The 21,097-nt window shown below is 37.4% G+C and overlaps 1 protein-coding gene across 2 annotated transcripts in view; it reads left to right on the top strand.

Moving 5' to 3' along the window:
• LOC145786993 (EGF-like repeat and discoidin I-like domain-containing protein 3) overlaps nt 1-21,097 on the top strand; it is a 41,911-nt gene continuing 20,814 nt past the window's right edge. Inside the window, exons 1-4 of one of the 2 annotated variants that reach the window (XM_082598743.1) lie at nt 1-132; nt 865-1,121; nt 14,242-14,292; nt 18,883-18,942. In XM_082598743.1, the coding sequence (XP_082454869.1) occupies nt 887-1,121; nt 14,242-14,292; nt 18,883-18,942 (346 nt within the window). In that variant the 5' untranslated portion in view covers nt 1-132; nt 865-886. The remainder of the gene's footprint in view (nt 133-864; nt 1,122-14,241; nt 14,293-18,882; nt 18,943-21,097) is intronic. The other variant, XM_082598744.1, reaches the window with a different exon arrangement.

The following is a 21,097-nucleotide window of genomic DNA, read 5'->3' as shown; positions in this document are numbered from 1 at the left end:
TGGCAGCAGAGTAGTTGTGTGTAAATTATTTCATCCATTAAGCGACGCTGAATTTATCAGCTTCTTCGTCAACAAAGTGGAGAACTAACCAACTGAGCTATCGGAACGGAAAAGAACTTGCTAATTGTAGAGGTTTGGTAAAGAGTTTGTTTTGTTGAACCATAAGCATACAAAGCTGGTAACTTAACCAGATTTAATATATGTCAGTTTATTATACAGTAACATTTACAGAAAACAAAAAAACAACATTGAAACAAATTTCGAACGTTTAAAACATCACATAATGACCTTTTTAGGAACAACAGACAGTACTTTTATCTACATCTAAACATAATACAATGGTGAAATATCAAATTTATTAGCAAGAAAAGAACAAAAACTGCACAGCATAAACAAAATTTTTCATAAACAAAATTAATAGAAACTTTACGGTACACAGCGTTGGTAGAGGTAGCTTTGTTGAAGCATGAGCAGATAAAACCAAACAACGACACCGCATTTTAAATAAATAAATAAATACCGTAACTAGAAATCGTAAACGTTTTTGACTATACAGCATGTAAGCTATTGTTCAGCATTTGAACTACTGACATAGGACAACACATACATGAACTAAATCAGAAATGAAAAAGGATAAAATCGGTCTATTTTCTTTGCCATGTTTAGTTCCATCTTTTGCATTAATTATTTTATTTCTTGTATGTGCATGTCAATTGTTCAGATCCTTAACAAAGGATGATATTCTGTAGGCTGCAGCTGAAAGTGTTCCTAATTTCTAGTTTATATCTTTGTATTATGTGAAATGCCGTGTCGTTGTTTGGTTTTATCTGTTTATGGTTCAACTTTACAATATGTTGTTGTCAGGGTTTATTGCTTTCGCAATAAAATGCAACTTCTTGTCGTATTGATGCTCTGTGGATATGTAAGATCTCAAGATAACTGCATCCCGACTATCCGAGCAAACAGTGATCCTCCAACCAGAGTTAACCAAGGCCCGCCGGGGAAGGCTGGGCCTACTGGACGACCTGGACCGAAAGGGGATCAGGGTCTTATTGGCCAACCGGGGGAGTGCCGTTGTGAAAATATTGGAAAGCTCCAGAATGAACTGACGCTACTAAACGGTGAGTGGACGGTCTTGAATGACGTGACGATGACGTTGGGCAATATTTTTTGATAATTTATGGAACATAATTAGAAATAAAAATAGTTTTTGTAAATAAATTTGCACAGTGGCGGCTCGTGGCTATATTTAATAGGTAAAATATTTTACTGAAGCAGCTTAAAAACTTACTACAAAGGATTGACATCATTGTTAACTGGATTGCACACTTATGTTATGATGGTATACAATATACATGTGTACACCAGGACAAAAGATATAGATTCAATCACCAAAAACCCAAATCCTATTCTCACCCAAATTGAGCCAAGCAATTCTGAGCTATTGCGTTTAAAAGCAACTATCATCAAATTCGCGTGTTTCAAGTCGCAGAACTATAATCTTGATGCCAAGCTTTCGTACTTCATCAGAAAAGGAAATAAAATGAAACAAAAACTTGCTCCACATTAAACATATATTATTCGAATTTAAATAAACAGCATGAAACAAATTTTTTCCTTCAAAATAACATTTACTTTAATATAAAATCCATTTTTCAATTCTTGAATGAATTGAAGTGTTTATTACATTTTGATTAAAATCTTTAATGTCAGTTATCATCTTTTTAACAGACATATTCCAGATCGTTTACTTAAAATTTCCATTCAGTCTAATGCACAAAACAAAACAACTATCTTAGCTTATTACACCCAAAGAATCTCGTTTGTTGGTTTAACCCTCTGACTACCGAAAAAAATATATAGCCTAGAAGTTTTACCGTTGGGGTCCACTGGAGCCCAAATTTCCAAGTACTTATTTTGGACAAAAAAAAAATCAGCTCCGATTATGAAATTAAAGCTCAATAGGAAAGGACGTAACAGACTTCAAAAATCATAACTTATAAACACTGTAGAAAAACCAAACCCGAAATTTAACAAACAAGTCATACAGTAGCCCATGCACAAACCAAACTGACACGGAATTGGTCTATTCATGAGCAATCGTCAAACTATTGAAAGATTTGATTTTTGGATTTGGCTAAAAAACGCATATTCGGCCTACATATTACTTCACAAGAAATATTGTGAGTTTATGTATTATCGCATTCATTGCAAATGAATTGCGAATTTTCTTGGCAAACTTCGAGTTTACATGTAGTAGGCTAGGCTACAGAATTGTCTGCATTTTTGGCTTTGTGTTTTTCCCAAAAATAGCATCTAGCCTTCTTTGATTTTGGCACCTGACCTTCAACAGCTGTTTGTTTTATTTTATTGCGGATTTAGATGTCGGTGCTGGTTTAGGATCGGCCGCCTTGGTTAGTGACGTCACAAAAATCTGTGACGTCATGCAAAAAAACGCAACTACTTTTAGGAAGGGTGCAAAAACGCGGAATAGAAGTAAAAGCGGAATGCCTATTGATTTTTATCTAGCGCTAACTTAAACTGTTACTATTTTGTACCAATTTGAATTTTTACAATAAAAATACTTGCTTTATTAACGTAACAACTTTCACGTTTATATGTTATCTACAAAACGAGCAATCGTGGTTCAGTATAAGCCGCCCACAGTTTGCTGTGATCGATGAATACTGCCTCCACCAAATATGCTGTAGCTTTCTCATTTCTGCTCGGATTCTAACAATTTTACTATCGTTGGATGGCATTATGCTTCATCTTATCGAATGGATTAATTGCCAATCTAAAGTAGGCATTAAATTTATGTAGCGCTAACTTAAACTTTACTATTTTGTACCAATTCTCAGCAATTCATTTTTTACAATAAAAATACCAAACCAACACAAATTAAAAGAGTATGTCTTGGTTTATTCAAATGTTAACTTTCACATTTATATCTAATCCACAAAACGAGCAATCGTTGTTCAAACGTAGCCGCTCGACGAAGCTTTTTACCAAAACAATGCAAACACAAAGCGATCAGTTTCGAGTGTTCATTACAAGCCGCCCACAGTTTGATGCGATCGGTGAATAGTGCCTCCACCAAATATGCTGTAGCTTTCTCATTTCTGCTCGGATTTTAACAATTTTACTATCGTTGGATGGCATTATGCTTCATCTACCCGAATGGATTAATTGCCAATCTAAAGTAGGCACTATATTTATGTAGCGCTAACTTAAACTTTACTATTTTGTACCAATTCTCAGCAATTCAATTTTTACAATAAAAATACCAAACCAACACAAATTAAAAGAATATGTCTTGTTTTATTAACCTAACAACTTTCACGTTTATATGTTATCCACAAAACGAGAAATCGTTGTTCAAACGTAACCGCTCGACGAAGCTTTTTTCCAATGCATTTTTCAAGGCGATTCTATCGTGGTTCAGTATAAGCCGCCCACAGTTTGCTGTGATCGATGAATACTGCCTCCACCAAATATGCTGTAGCTTTCTCATTTCTGCTCGGATTCTAACAATTTTACTATCGTTGGGTGGCATTAGGCTTCATCTACCCGAATGGATTAATTGCCAATCTAAAGTAGGCACTATATTTATGTAGCGCTAACTTAAACTTTACTATTTTGTACCAATTCTCAGCAATTCAATTTTTACAATAAAAATACCAAACCAACACAAATTAAAAGAATATGTCTTGTTTTATTAACCTAACAACTTTCACGTTTATATGTTATCCACAAAACGAGAAATCGTTGTTCAAACGTAACCGCTCGACGAAGCTTTTTTCCAATGCATTTTTCAAGGCGATTCTATCGTGGTTCAGTATAAGCCGCCCACAGTTTGCTGTGATCGATGAATACTGCCTCCACCAAATATGCTGTAGCTTTCTCATTTCTGCTCGGATTCTAACAATTTTACTATCGTTGGGTGGCATTAGGCTTCATCTACAGTCAGTCAGCCGCGCAGCGGCTGAATCGGCGGCTGGAGTCCAATGGGGGTCTGGGGGTAGTACACACGGGGTAGTCAACGGTAGTACACAGAAAGCTCAAACTTGATGAAAATGGCAGTTAATTGGTTTAAATTTATTCTACTTGGGTTGAAATTAGACTTGTTTGAGCCTTTAAATAGGGGTGGGGTATATCAAAATGTCATATGATGCGTCAGAACGGGGGGAGGGGGTTAGCTGAAACTGTCAGATAAGGGAAGAGAGGGTCCAAAATCAAGAGCGAATCCGCAGAAGTAAGTTACTGTTCCGATCAATGAACCAACAAAAGATATGAAACACTTCAGAACATAAACAATAAGTTAGTCCTCCCGACCTCGAATACCTTTTGAACATTCTCTGCGATTCGCAATGACAATTTACAGTTTAATACGATTGCTGTGCTTGGCAAATATATCAATGACTGCATCATGCTCGAGTACAATATCCTTATTTAAATACATCTGAGCTAGACCATCCAAACGTGGCTCGGTCATGGTCGTGCGGTAATAATTTTTCAGCTACTTTAGTGAACTGAAACATCGCTCATTGGAGGCAGTTGTAACTGGAAGCGTAGCAAAGATTCGAAGTAATAATTTATGGATAATCGGATAAGTGCCGAGTTGTTCAGCCGCTTGATACGCATCCACAAGAGTCGCAGGTCGTTTATCCACAGAAACTGCAAGCCAATTCGCTCTCCATCTTCGCAATTCAATAGTAGCTGCAAAGCAATTGCTTGGTTCAACATCCAGCATTCCATGGTAGAAGTCGAAAATCTCGTCGATCGTGCAGTCCTCATCTTCATGAATCAATGAAAGCAGAAATGTGCTGACTTTAAAAGCTGAGCAGTGCTCATTGAATCTATCGTGAATTTGTGCCATGCAATTGTCAAGAAAAGGAAGAAAAACTGTTGATAAATTACATTGCAAAAAGTATACCCCGCCCCTCGCGCTAGGATGAATCATCCAAGCAGTTATTGCGCTACAACTTTTTTTTTTTTGCAAAATTTGTATTTTATTTTTTTACCTGATCATTAGGGGGAGGCCATCGCCCTTTATCCTCCCCCCTAAATACGCTACTGCCTTGGACAATGGACATGCAACCAATTGATTCGGGTAGATGCAGTATCGTGCTTTCCAACGTCAGTAAAATTGTCAAAAAAGCTTCATCGAGCGGCTACGTTTGAACAACGATTTCTCGTTTTGTGGATTAGATATAAATGTGAAAGTTAACATTTGAATAAAGCAAGACATAGGCTACTCTTTTAATTTGTGTTGGTTTGGTATTTTTATTGTAAGAAATGAATTGCTGAGAATTGGTACAAAATAGTAAAGTTTAAGTTAGCGCTACATAAATATAATGCATACTTTAGACTGGCAATTAATCTATTCGGGTAGATGAAGCATAATGCCATCCAACGATAGGAAAATTGTTAAAATCCGAGCAGAAATGAGAAAGCTACAGCATATTTGGTGGAGGCAGTATTCATCGATCACAGCAAACTGTGGGCGGCTTATACTGAACCACGATCGAATCGCCTTGAAAAATGCATTGGAAAAAAGCTTCGTCGAGCGGTTACGTTTGAACAACGATTGCTCGTTTTGTGGATTAGATATAAATGTGAAAGTTAACATTTGAATAAAGCAAGACATAGGCTACTCTTTTAATTTGTGTTGGTTTGGTATTTTTATTGTAAGAAATGAATTGCTGAGAATTGGTACAAAATAGTAAAGTTTAAGTTAGCGCTACATAAATATAATGCATACTTTAGACTGGCAATTAATCTATTCGGGTAGATGAAGCATAATGCCATCCAACGATAGGAAAATTGTTAAAATCCGAGCAGAAATGAGAAAGCTACAGCATATTTGGTGGAGGCAGTATTCATCGATCACAGCAAACTGTGGGCGGCTTATACTGAACCACGATCGAATCGCCTTGAAAAATGCATTGGAAAAAAGCTTCGTCGAGCGGTTACGTTTGAACAACGATTGCTCGTTTTGTGGATTAGATATAAATGTGAAACTTAACATATGAATAAACCAAGACATACTCTTTCAATTTGTGTTGGTTTGGTATTTTTATTGTAAAAAATGAATTGCTGAGAATTGGTACAAAATAGTAAAGTTTAAGTTAGCGCTACATAAATGTAATGCCTATTTTAGATTGGCAATTAATCCATTCGAGTAGATGAAGCATAATGCCATCCAACGATAGTAAAATTGTTAGAATCCGAGCAGAAATGAGAAAGCTACAGCATATTTGGTGGAGGCAGTATTCATCGATCACAGCAAACTGTGGGCGGCTTATACTGAACCACGATCGAATCGCCTTGAAAAATGCATTGGAAAAAAGCTTCGTCGAGCGGTTACGTTTGAACAACGATTGTTCGTTTTGTGGATTAGATATAAATGTGAAAGTTAACATATGAATAAACCAAGACATACTCTTTTAATTTGTGTTAATTTGATATTTTTATTGTAAAAAATGAATTGCTGAGAATTGGTACAAAATAGTAAAGTTTAAGTTAGCGCTACATAAATGTAATGCCTACTTTAGATTGGCAATTAATCCATTCGGGTAGGTGAAGCATCATGCTCTCCAACGATAGGAAAATTGTTAAAATCCGAGCAGAAATGAGAAAGCTACAGCATATTTGGTGGAGGCAGTATTCATCGATCTCATGAAACTGTGGGCGGCTTATACTGAACCACGATCGAATCGCCTTGAAAAATGCATTGGAAAAAAGCTTAGTCGAGCGGTTACGTTTGAACAACGATTGCTCGTTTTGTGGATTAGATATAAATGTGAAAGTTAACATATGAATAAACCAAGACATACTCTTTTAATTTGTGTTGGTTTGGTATTTGTATTGTAAAAATTGAATTGCTGAGAATTGTTACAAAATAGTAAAGTTTAAGTTAGCGCTACATAAATGTAATGCCTACTTTAGATTGGCAATTAATCCATTCGAGTAGATGAAGCATAATGCCATCCAACGATAGTAAAATTGTTAAAATCCGAGCAGAAATGAGAAAGCTACAGCATATTTGGTGGAGGCAGTATTCATCGATCACAGCAAACTGTGGGCGGCTTATACTGAACCACGATCGAATCGCCTTGAAAAATGCATTGGAAAAAAGCTTCGTCGAGCGGCTACGTTTGAACAACGATTTCTCGTTTTGTAGATAACATATAAACGTGAAAGTTATTAGGTTAATAAAACAAGACATACTCTTTTAATTTGTGTTGGTTTGGTATTTGTATTGTAAAAATTGAATTGCTGAGAATTGTTACAAAATAGTAAAGTTTAAGTTAGCGCTACATAAATATAGTGCCTACTTTAGATTGGCAATTAATCTATTCGGGTAGATGAAGCATAATGCCATCCAACGATAGTAAAATTGTTAAAATCCGAGCAGAAATGAGAAAGCTACAGCATATTTGGTGGAGGCACTATTCACCGATCGCATCAAACTGTGGGCGGCTTACAATGAACACTCGAAATTGATCGCTTAGTGTTTGCATTGTTTTGGTAAAAAGCTTCGTCGAGCGGTTACGTTTGAACAACGATTTCTCGTTTTTTAGATAACATATAAACGTGAAAGTTGTTAGGTGAATAAACCAAGACATACTCTTTTAATTTGTGTTGATTTGGTATTTTTATTGTAAAAAATGAATTGCTGAGAATTGGTACAAAATAGTAAAGTTTAAGTTAGCGCTACATAAATGTAATGCCTACTTTAGACTGGCAATTAATCCATTCGGGTAGGTGAGGCATCATGCTTTCCAACGATAGGAATATTGTCAAAATCCGAGCAGAAATGAGAAAGCTACAGCATATTTGGTGGAGGCAGTATTGATCGATCACATGAAGCTGTGGGCGGCTTATACTGAACCACGATCGAATCGCCTTGAAAAATGCATTGGAAAAAAGCTTCGTCGAGCGGTTACGTTTGAACAACGATTGTTCGTTTTGTGGATTAGATATAAATGTGAAAGTTAACATATGAATAAACCAAGACATACTCTTTTAATTTGTGTTGGTTTGATATTTTTATTGTAAAAATTGAATTGCTGAGAATTGGTACAAAATAGTAAAGTTTAAGTTACCCGCTACATAAATATAATGCCTACTTTAGATTGGCAATTAATCCATTCGGGTAGATGAAGCATAATGCCATCCAACGATAGTAAAATTGTTAAAATCCGAGCAGAAATGAGAAAGCTACAGCATATTTGGTGGAGGCAGTATTCATCGATCTCATGAAACTGTGGGCGGCTTATACTGAACCACGATCGAATCGCCTTGAAAAATGCATTGGAAAAAAGCTTAGTCGAGCGGTTACGTTTGAACAACGATTGCTCGTTTTGTGGATTAGATATAAATGTGAAAGTTAACATATGAATAAACCAAGACATACTCTTTTAATTTGTGTTGGTTTGGTATTTTTATTGTAAAAATTGAATTGCTGAGAAATGTTACAAAATAGTAAAGTTTAAGTTAGCGCTACATAAATGTAATGCCTACTTTAGATTGGCAATTAATCCATTCGGGTAGATGAAGCATAATGCCATCCAACGATAGTAAAATTGTTAAAATCCGAGCAGAAATGAGAAAGCTACAGCATATTTGGTGGAGGCACTATTCACTGATCGCATCAAACTGTGGGCGGCTTGTAATGAACACTCGAAACTGATCGCTTTGTGTTTGCATTGTTTTGGTAAAAAGCTTCGTCGAGCGGTTACGTTTGAACAACGATTGCTCGTTTTGTGGATTAGATATAAATGTGAAAGTTAACATATGAATAAACCAAGACATACTCTTTTAATTTGTGTTGGTTTGGTATTTTTATTGTAAAAAATGAATTGCTGAGAATTGGTACAAAATAGTAAAGTTTAAGTTAGCGCTACATAAATGTAATGCCTACTTTAGACTGGCAATTAATCCATTCGAGTAGATGAATCATAATGCCATCCAACGATAGTTAAATTGTTAGAATCCAAGCAGAAATGAAAAAGCTACAGCATATTTGGTGGAGGCAGTATTCATCGATCACAGCAAACTGTGGGCGGCTTATACTGAACCACGATTGCTCGTTTTGTAGATAACATATAAACGTGAAAGTTGTTATTTTTATTGTAAAAATTCAAATTGGTACAAAATAGTAACAGTTTAAGTTAGCGCTAGATCAATAATAATGCCTACAAATATTTAAAAATCAATAGGCTTTCCGCTTTTACTTCTATTCCGCGTTTTTGCACCCTTCCTACAAGTAGTTGCGTTTTTTTGCAGGACGTCACATATTTTTGTGACGTCACTAACCAAGGCGGCCGATCCTAAACCAGCACCTACATGTCTTGTTGATATTGAAGTCGAAGCTGGTAATCCAGCAAGTTTTTTTCCTAGTTGGATCTAAAATGTTCTTCTCTTTCATGCAGGCATGCTTCAATGTTGTGCTGCTATTTTCGCCTTGCAATTGATGCCATATCACAAAAGCATTGACAGCAGTGACATCGATTATATAGTAAAATATAGCTATCGGCCATCTTCTCGTCATTCTTTTGGAACTGTATTTCCTAAAAATTCTGTCAATATAGTGTCGACTACTCTTTTAGTGCTGTTGTGATACAAGATTACTTCGAATGCAGCAAGCTTGGGGTCCGTTGGACCGTTGACCCCACGGTACAAGATGCTACTATTTTTTTCTATGCTACCAAATTTTGTTTGAGATCAATAATTATTATATGGTCCTAAAGAACAAGAAAAGCTGTGAAAAGTCAAGGTATATCAATATCGCATCTGCTATATGTCCTGAGAAATCGCAGAGCAAAATTTGTTTTGGGGTCCATTGGACCCCACGGTAGACAGAGGGTTAAAGCTGAACGCTATCCACTCATTACGAAGATATTTTGGCTGATTGCAGCCATGCAGTTTGATGCATTTTATTGTCTCTTTTCCAACAACGCGCTGTAGCGTTAGCACCTGGGCTGTAGGCGCCAGCGTCTGCAGCCTAAAATGAAGAGAGAAAGCAAAGATGATAATTTGTGTTGTGAAGTTATAAAAGTTGAAACAAAGCATGTCTCCACGATTGAAAGCAGAGAAAATATTACTTTAAAGCAGTGTTGCCAAAAAATTAAAAAAAGCTATACCAAAACTACAGACAAAAAGTTTAAAATTTTGATATTTTTTCTTATCTATTGTTGCAAAAACATAACGAGATTCACCAACTTCATGAGGGTAGGCTTTAGCCTTGCAGCCTATTAGGACGAGCCGCCACTGTCTTTGCATTATTTAATTTAAAAAATCTAAAACTCTTATGTGCAGAGCCATGTAAGCACCATCTTGCCCTCTCTCCTTCCCCCTCCCCCACCCCCGAAATCCACAAGTGTTTAGTGATAACGTGTAAAAATAAGATAGGAATGCTTTAGGTTACGGGCGTAAACTTTTTCAATCTATGGAAAAAATACGCATTCATCCTTCAATGCAGTGGAGGATCTAAAAAAAGGTTGGGGTAGGACCAGAGTTTCAAAAAAGCAAAATTTATATGGTAAATGGACCATGCAAAACTTAATGTCCGAAGAAGTAAAGTCTGAAAGGGGATGTTAGAAGCTTGCCCCCGAAAATTTTTTACAAGTATAATTTTGTTTTGGTCGCTTTTTAGCATTTTTGGCGTAATAACTTTTTCTTTTATTAAGATGCATACTTTGTATCTAACCATAGGTCGCTATGTATTTAGCCACATTCATCAAATTAAAATAGATTCGGTAGAAATTTTGGTATAAAATTTAAGTTAACCTACTATTTTAAATGTTTTCTATTCACGACAACAGCACAATTTTATTAATTTATTTCTCGAAAGTTTGCATAGCTTAGTGTGATATCGCCTTTCAGCAGTTTAGAACTTTGAAAATCTATCTGAGCACATTTCACTTCATAGCCTACGGTATTTACACTAACAGTAAATTTATCAATTTAATTGTTAATTAACTAGGTTATTTGAGTTAGTAGTGTTTACTTAGAATAGTGTACTATTTTGTAAGTTTTCTTCATGGACGCAAAAATCTTTTTATTTCCTTAATCCACTTTTGAAACCAGGCTATGCCCAATATCGCTGGGGAGATGAATAAAATGTGATTAAGCGAGAGAGAAAAAGTTTTAAAAATGGAAAAATACATATATAAAATTACAAGCCGAAAAACGCTGCACGAAATAAATATGAGAGGGGTCCCTAAACGGAGGTAGGCCCCCAGCCGACAGGTTTGGGAAGCAGCAAATACGACCTTGTAGGCTATGGTTTAAGCCAGTGCTTTTCAACCTTTTTGAGAACCATCCGCACATTTTTTTTTGCAAAAATTTCATCCGCACAAACCAACCGAAAATTATTACACAAAAAGAAAATGAAGAGACTTAACATTTTTTTATTCAAATGTCCAACAAGTAGGCTATCGGTTTATCAATGACTCGGTTGCTGCTGAATATTTCTGGCAATTTCAGACCAGTTAGGTACAACTTCTTGCTCTAAAGCTCCCCGCATTAGGTCATCAAGTGTCTCATCAAGAAGACAACTCCTTTTCCTCGTTTTGATGTCAACTAGTGCACTAAAGCTCTTTTCAGCCAAATAAGTTGTGGGGTTTTGTACAAGAACTTCTAGTGCTTGGATGGCCAGGTCTTTATAAGAACTATCCAGAACTCCTATCCAAAATGCAGCGTGTTTTCCGCGATTGAAAAATGCTTGCTGGCAGAAATCGGTTTTGAGAGTGTGACCCAAAGGTCCCGGAGGCTCCTGTTCACCGAAGGGGTTCAGAACCCACAGCTTTGTTTTTAATGCTTCTGCCTGATGGCTTGGAAAATAAGATTCAAAACTATCAAGCAGAGTGGGCACATGAGAGCTCACCACTTTCATGATACGCTGCTCCAACTTGTGTTCTGTTTTTTCCCATTTGCATGTAGACATGAAGGTGTGTAGCGTCTTCAAACTTTTAAGACTGTTACTGCAGATTTCTTCTTTCAAAATTTGAATTTTTTGCTTGAATGAAGTGATTTTTGAGGTCGCTTCGAATATATCAATTCCCTTTCCTTGCAGAGTGGCGTTGAATTCATTAAGCATACCGAATATGTCAACAAGATAAGCTAGCCTGGCAAGCCAGAAGAAGTTTTGAATCAAATGACCTTTATGATCATCTCGCTCATTAAACCACACAACAAGTTCCCCTTGCAATTTCCAAAACTTCTCCATTACTTTTCCGCGAGAGAGCCACCTCACTTCAGAGTGATAAACAAGATGCTCACCATCTCCTATTTCTTTGACAAGTTCATGAAACGAACGATTTGACTTTGAGCTTTTCAGTATTTCAGTTACAATTTTAATGACGTCACAAATCACGTCAGCGAGTTGGCAGTTGATTTCTTCATTGACATGTTTTTTGGCAATCAATGCTTCGCGGTGCAAAATGCAGTGAATACTTACAACCTCCGGTGAGATTTTCTTTATGAGGGCAACAACCCCATTACGAACTCCGACCATGGCCCTGGCACCGTCAGTGGACACAGTCTTACATTTCGACCACATCAATTCATGTTCTGAAAAGTAAATTTGGCAACTTTCGTAAATATGCTCAATGCAGTGGTGTCTATGCCAACGGGAAGACAAAACAGATAGTGATCTACAATTTCTTTGCGTTCCGTGTCTGGAAAGCGAACATAAACAATCAATTGAGCTTAACTTGTGATATCAGTCGTTTCATCCAATTGAAGCCCAAAGCAAGGCGCATGACGAAGCTTGGCTAGAACAATCTCTTTTAGTGATACAGCAATCATGGAAGATCTCCTCTGCATTGTATTGTCGAACAAGGCTAGCTTTTACACTTTGGTCACAGTCGTGGCTCCTCCATGAATCTCTTGCGCTGCTATCTTCAGACACGGTTTTATGACACTTTCTGCCAAGGTAAATGGCTTCCTTTGAGACATAAGGATATGAGCTATTTTTAGTGATGATACAACGAGAGGTTGATCGGAGCGTGGCATCATTAATTGTTTGAATTGTTGCTGTTGCTCAGCGAAATCTCGTGTTTGTTGTTTGAAGAACGATACCAACTTGTTTTTATGTTCAGAATGTTTAGTGTCTCTGTGTCTCTTTAGCTTATGCTTTTCCATTGATGAATTGTGGTATATGACATGGCAAAAGACACAGCGAGCCGAAGGGTAGTTTTCGTCTGAAGAGTCTATGATAAATCCAAGCTCAGTAAAAGAATCGTTCCATTTCCGCTTTTTGCTCGATTGCAGCTTTTTCGTTTTAACTTTTTCTTCTGGTGTCAACTGTTCATTGTTTTTCAACTTTTCGTTTTGTACTGTTGCATCTTTCTTATTAGAGGTAAAGCCATCATAATTCATAAGATTCATTATTTTAAATTCAGCCTATGGTATTATATTATTGATTAATCAAAATTTTGAATAATAGCTGAAACTGCTACCTACATGTAATAATCACTTGTTAAAATTTGACATTCACAAGCCTGAAAAACATTACTAAAAGAGCTGTTCTATACAAATCTGTAAGTATTTGCAACCTTGCTAGTCTAGCCTGCAGCTTATTCTACCTAGCACAGATCAACATCAATCGTGTGATTGAAAAGTCACAAACAAATTTCAACAATTGTTTTATTGTGACGGAACAATGAACCAAATTAACAATGCTTAGTTGTGACAAAAGAATAAATCCCAGAGAACAAAACTTAAATAAGAGAGACTGATAAGAGTATTAGAACAATACGATAGATTCTGCAAGCAAAAAATCACAATGAATAAGTTTATTTGAATTATTCCATGTCAGAACAAGTAAAAAAGATGCACAATTTCCATCTGCACTCATCCGCACCACGTTTGTCATCCGCACTGCAATTTTTTTCATCCGCACAAGTGCGTACCATCCCACAGGTTGAAAAGCACTGGTTTAAGCTATTGATTATAATAAGGCTTTTGTAGCAGCTTTTTATTTCTTAAACAGCCAAAACACATTAAACAGATTAGAATGAGTGGGCTCCTAAACAACCGTGATTCCCCCGCTGGAGGGTGCGGTGGGAGGTTAACACGGCCCTGCTTATGCACATGCTCGAATCATCTTAGCAAACTAGGTCGAATAAAGCATGGGTCTTCGTATATTTTAGTCACTGCAATTTCATTTTCTCTTATCAAAGACTTGGAGACTTGAAAAAATTTACAATCACAGGCATTTTGTTCCAGAAACTGTGACGATGCTTCAGGAAACAGTGGATGGCCTGAGAGGCGGTTTGGGTAAAAACGCTTTGTTTATTTTGAAAATAAGTGACAACAATAATTACGATGATCATATGATTATAAATATTGCGACGTTTTGTTTGCAAATTCCTAATTAATTATCAGCTAAAGGTAATTGATGGCTCCATGATGGCTCTTATTTAAACCAGAATTTAATGGAAAAACAATATGACATGTGCCTTTACTTTTGAAGCTTAAAAAAGAGGTTGATTACTCGTTTAACAGGCGAGTGTATAATTGGCTTATTTGTATATTTTTTATTTGCATCCGACTCAAAACATGTTGCAATCACGCATAAAAAGTAAAAACAAAGCAAATGCTCAATCCGAAGAGCTAAGTCATAATAGACCGCATACTAAGACTGATAGTAACAGTCCGTTTGCATTGGTTCCTAAATCCATCTGTTGAAAGATAACCACGACGACGACGGAAGATAACTGACAACGTGTTACAAACTGATATGATTTTTTTTACAAATGAGAGCTTGAAAAGTTGTGGTATTGTTATCAACGAAAGCAGAGGAGATGCTGCATCGTCTCTGCAGATAAAACAACATTCTGTAACGACTATTCCGTAAGCGATTACTGCTAGATGAAAGAAATTTTGTGGGGAAAAGTTTAGTAAATCAAGTTTCTCACAACTCGCAACATTTGCGAATGATGTCGAAATTTCCACAGGCAAGCCAGCAAGACTTTTTGATAAACCTGACAAGTAGACTATCTGAAAAGTTAGCATTCGACAAGTTGTACGCAAACCTTATTTACTAAAGTTTTGTTGCATTTTTTTTAACTCGCCTTCTGATTTTTCCAAAGTTCGATTTTGACAAATGATGTTGCTAGAAATCTGATCTCACAAACTTTTCCACAAGTTTTTCCTGGACCCTGGACAGGTCACTCACATAGGCTACCGCCGACACCTGGTCTCTGCGGAATAAACTATCTACACTAGTCGCAGTTTTGAGGTGATTTGCGGGTTTCGGCTGGGGAGTTGGAACCAAAACTCTTCGTACAGCTTCCCTAGCCCTTGTTCATTCCACAGATGAGTACTGCGCACCAGTCTGGTGCCGTAGTTCTCACACCCACCATATTGATACCGCCATCAACGATACGCTGAGTACTGTGACCGGATGCCTTCGTCCCACTCCGACGGACTGCCTGCCCATCCTAACAAGCATCCAACTCGCTGAGCAACGTCATAAAGGAGCCACGATTTCTCTTGCTCGCCGCGCTCTGGACCCCGACCATTCCATGCATTCAACATTCAAGCGTCCATCTCCTACAAAGCAGCGGCTGCATTAAAGACGCCCCTTTGCCGCACAACCAGTGGCTCCGAGAGGGGGGGGAAGTCGGGCCAGTTTCCCCCCTAGCAAAACATTGTAAAGGAAAAACGAGTAGTTTTTTGTTTTTGCACTTTTGAGGGGGGCCCATTTTTAGTACTAAAGTAAAAATGTACCAACTAAATAATCAACAAATTCTTAAATGAAGTGCGTAGTTCCAAGTATTTCTCAATCATTGTAAATGTCACTCCCGAGAGTCTCGATGCTTCTCATCAAGAACAAATCATTTTCGTGTTAAGGTAGGCAATGTTGAACAGCTTCAAGACGTAAAATCTGAAGCTGAAATGATTTCTGTATCACTGAGCGGTTTCGATTGTATTGATAGTTTCAACTTGAAAACTGGTGCTGTTTTAGCTAAGCGGGAACTATTTTTGCTTGACATCTGAACCTTGACTTCATAATCTGCGTTGGCCAGGCATAAGAAGTTGTATTCAACATAGGTTATCTGGGAAAGTTAAAGGTATCAGTCCAAGCACGATTTAAGAAAGTAAATCCTGTATATTTTTTGTTTATGGGTCATCATCATCATCAGTCATCATCTCCGCCTGCAGCAGATTGCGCATCAACATGAATTATTTGCTTCCAAGAGTGGCGATTTTGAGCCAGCTCGCCCAGTGTCGCCAAGTTGAGTCGGGTCCATAATTGGATATTGTCTTGCCATCGTTTTGATTGTCTGCCACGTTTTCTTTTTTCTTCTACTTTGCCTTCTGTGCAAACTTTGCTGATTCCGAATTGTGATCTTTTAGTGTGGCAGAACAGTTTTAAAACTTTTGATTTTATTATTGCTGCAATTGGATGTAATTTTGTCATAGTTAAAAGATCTTCTGTTTTCGTGTGGTCAAGTAGCCTTTTGGTGGTCATGCTTCTCATGATGTGATTTTGGAAGGTAGAGTTTTTTCTATATTTGAGTTTTTTGTTTATGGATGTTGTTGCTTAGGCTAAATCTAGTTGAAATTCATAATGTTGCCTACACTACAGACAGCGTTGTTTAAATGTCTTATTATTTTTGGAGTAATTGATTATCTGTAAGCTTGTGGCATCTTTACAGTTATAGCCCAGTCAGAGGAAAAATTCTAAAAAATCTAAAAAAGCTGTCTTTTCATCTTGCAAAGAAAATTGACTTCGAGAGGGTAATCAAGGCGTGGTGCAGTCAAACCCAATGCTTTACATTACCCTTTTGCAATTGAAGCTAAAGACGTTTCTTAAATGCATCAAGTTGGAACCAAGAGCTTGATCGGAAGCTGAGTCAATGCTAAAGTAGCCTACAACTAGCAGTTTTAAATTTGTGACTGCTTTGCATTATGTGGATTACGGTCTTAAACAAGATTCACTGATGAATTTAATGAAATTAAAGGAAGATGTAATCTAAGTAAGAGAAAGCTGAGAAGAGTAAGCTACTACTCGCAAGCTAAAGTTGCAGTAGCAATTATACTAAATTTGCAAGAAAATGATTTTCTTTTCCTGAGGACAGAACGCTTTTATAACTCCACTTAACTAGCTGAATCATTCGAAGGAAATTATTCTACCGTACATTGCAAAGGATTCGATAGTTGTTGGAATTGACAAATGTAGGCTATCGACAAACTCAAACATATCGTCGATGAGTTTAAAGTTCCATGAAAATTTCATCGTATGTCTGTTGTGCAGTTGCGGGCATGTGGGACAAATTTAAACCATTTGTAGGCTATACCTACAAGTCTACAACAATGACATTTTTCAAGACATTTTGGATGAGTTGGTACTTTTGACAGAAAGCCACACAGCAAACTTCAGCTGCAAACCAGAATGAACCGCACCATATTTCGCATGGTTTTTCCAAGTAGTTTTGTTATGATTTTTTTTTGTGTTCCGGTAGCTAGCCTACCTCCAACGGTTGCGCTTTGAGAACGTGGTTTTAGCAATTACTGAAATTTGTAAAGAATTGTTTGCGCTCCAGTAGGCCAATGACTCAAAACCGATTGAAAAGCCTAACTATACATGTTGTGCATCAATTCAGATGTCGCAAAATTTTATCATTTGATGCTGTGATCCGTAACTTTGCATTGCAAAAAGTCTAGAAAGGGTTCAATTAAATCAGGGATGTGTAAAGTCCGGCCCGCGGGCCCACTCCGGCTCACGAGACGTTTTTGTATGGCCCGCGCCTGTTGTTGTACAATGTGTTATTTTTGGCCTGCAGACACACAAAAATCATATAAATTCAACTTGCAGTTTTCAGAAAAATTATTGTGGCTGTTGGCCCGCGAACAGCCGAACACTTATTATCAAATCTGGCTCGCGTGGGAAAAAGTTTGGACACTCCTGAATTAAATGCTTGGTTGAACTAACTTATTTTCGTTGCCTGTAGGCCTATTGTGTGTTTACAAAGCTTTCTAGACAAAATAGTTTGCCTCAATGGCATTTTTGCTGCCAGTGTAATCCAGTGATTATTGATGATTTTTACATTGAACGAAGTTCTTTTCATGCTGAGGAAAGTAGGCTAATTTCGGCTTAACACGAACATGCAACGCAAGATACAAATTAGTTGTATATTTGCTAAAAAATATTGTGGGGCCCATTTTTCGTATTGTTTCCCGACCAGTGCTGACTTCTCTCGGAGGCCCTGCGCACAACAACTACTTAAGAACACAGAAGAACTTGGGTTAAGTGCAGAACACTGGACGAACCACATGTGGAACATGGAGTGGCAAAACCACACCTCCACGCTCTGTAACTTCATGCTCGACGCCGATCCCCGTCCACCGGGGTTGTCCCTTGCAAGGCTTGCGTGGGCCAGGCTTAACCGCCTTCGAACTGGCGTCGGCCGCTTTCGCTCGGACATGCACAAGTGGGGCCTGACTCCTCCTTCAGAATGCGAGTGTGGCGCCACAAAACAGACCGCAGACCATGTCATTCATCACTGCCTAATCCACCGGCCTCCACAATCCACATGGTGCTCATGGTCTGAGGGTCCTGGACGACCAGACTGCTGTGGCTGATGACTTCCTGCCCTCCAATCTAGCCTGAAAAGACCTGCTCATACGCCGACGACGACGACAAAGCAAATCATATTAGTTGCATCTCGAAAGGTGTCATTTGGCAGACTAATGGTCTCTAACAAGCAAAGTGATTGGAAAGAATGCTTGAACCATCTTAATGGTTTTTGTAGCACTTGCTCAAATTGAGTAGCCTGCAGTTATATATTTTGGACTCTGTACTTCATATTATAATGTTTCCATCTTGTAAATGTTGTTTTAATCTCTTCAAACTTGCAGCAATGTTACGTCAACAAACATTACCAGTCACTTCCACTACCATCGCGACTTCTACCAACGGTAAGTAAATAATGCAACTAAACAGTTCACCAGAAGCAAAGCGAAACATGTTTTTGTGCTACAACTTTCTCTTTTCAATACGTGAATAGGGACACGGAAATTACATACAGCAAGCGTGGCTAAGCGCCAATAATAAAACGACTACGCAGTTGCACAGGCGTAGCATTGACCTCCTGTATGAGCATCAGCCTGCTTCGATATTGTTAAGATGGGTCTTAGCTTAATTTGATTTGTTTAGTTGATAGGTCTTACCATTAGCCTACATATTATATTCCGAAGTCAAATACACTCGCGTAAACAATAGATATGTGTCGGCTAACTAATAGCTGCTGCAAGTGGCGTTTCGTTTTTAAATGTAGGCTTTTCTGTAGGCCAGGGCTACTCAACTGGTGGACTGCGGTCCGAATCCGGATCTTCTGGGTGTTGATGGTGGACCTTGAGCTTTAGGAAGAATAACCTCATTGCCACGTTTCAGGGCTTCTTTAAACAGATTTCTTCTAGGGGGAAGCAATTTTTACTGTGATTATCCTAGTTGCTGGGGGGACTTCGACTCCCCAACACTTTCTCAGAAATTCGATTCGAGTTACATTTTACTTCAAAAAGTGGTTTGGTACAGATAATTTAAGTTTCGTGGTTGCGTATGAAATAACTTATTTACCGGACCGCTAAAAATATTCAACTTGTCAAACTGGACCTTTGTTAACATTAGTTGAGTAACCCTGCAATATAGGCTACTGTCAATACATTGTCATATTGCCAAAAGCGATGCGAGATCACAGTTGAGCCGCGAAAGCTATTTCAGTAAAAATTAAGCGAATATTAGGTCCAGGGCCGTTGATAGGATTTCTCGGGCCCGGTACCAAATTATTTTCGGGCCCCCTTCATCGACAATGTTATGAATAGGGGAGACTGGGATAAAGTGTGCAATGGGGTAAGAAGAGCAAACCCTGTTTTTGGAAAAACGAGTCGGCGGAATTTGTTTTTATTCTGGTTGTATCACTCATAATGCCACTTCATTCAATGTATTTGTTATGTCCACTGAGAATTGCATTTTACAAGGCACGCAATTATATTGTTTACGTCAAAAATTCCAATTTTTTTTTATTTTCCAAAAACAGAATAACTTTATTGTTACACTGATTAAATCAAATCTGTTTTTTGTATTGGTAAGTATAAAGTGTGAGGATATTCAATAAAACGTTCAGGTTGGTTAGTCTTGTAGATTTTTAAATATTTGTAATTTTGTCACAAAAACCAGGTTGGGGTAAAATGTGCAATGCCAGTTGAAATATCTTGGAGCAGTTGCTCAACTTACCCCAACCTGGTTTTTGTGACAAAATTACAAATAATTAAAAATCTACAAGACTAACCAACCTGAACGTTTTATTGAATATCCTCACACTTTATACTTACCAATACAAAAAACAGATTTGATTTAATCAGTGTAACAATAAAGTTATTCTGTTTTTGGAAAATAAAAAAAAATTGGAATTTTTGACGTAAACAATATAATTGCGTGCCTTGTAAAATGCAATTCTCAGTGGACATAACAAATACATTTGAATGAAATAACCTTAGCTTACTTAATGATTGAACTTTTGAATTTGTGTCTTTTTAGGTTCGTATTGGATAAAAAAAACAGTGTTGTGTGGTAAAGCATAATGCCTCGCAATAATACAAACAAACTGACAGGAGAATGCTTCAACTTAATCGAATTGCTCAACTTACCCCAGGTCATTGCTCAATTTACCCCATACAATTTATGCCGGGGTAAGTTGAGCAACACGCAAATAAGTATCAATATAAAAAAACATAAACATCGCAAGGTAATTAAACCCGATCTAAAATGTAGCTGATTCACTAGCGCTTTAAATTCACCATTTTAAAATTTTCTAAAACAAACCGTTCGTTTGTAAAAGCGACTTGAGCAAAAAGGTGCTCCTCTTACCCCACCCTCCCCTATAAGGGTTGTGTACAAACTTTTATTGATGTGCTGTTAAAATGAAGATGACACATGCAGTTCAAAGTAGAAAATTAAGAAGAATATCATTTATATATTATTATTAAATTAAGAGGATTATAGTAATAACTATATTTGGTTTGAGGATTACCATTATATTCTCAAAGATTTGTTGTATCACGAATTTCCCCAAAT

Source organism: Aplidium turbinatum, chromosome 17 (genome assembly GCF_918807975.1).
Source record: "Aplidium turbinatum chromosome 17, kaAplTurb1.1, whole genome shotgun sequence".
Lineage (NCBI taxonomy): Eukaryota > Metazoa > Chordata > Ascidiacea > Aplousobranchia > Polyclinidae > Aplidium > Aplidium turbinatum.
The sequence above is the reverse complement of the archived record's forward strand: the minus strand, read 5'-3'. Positions and strand labels throughout refer to the sequence as shown.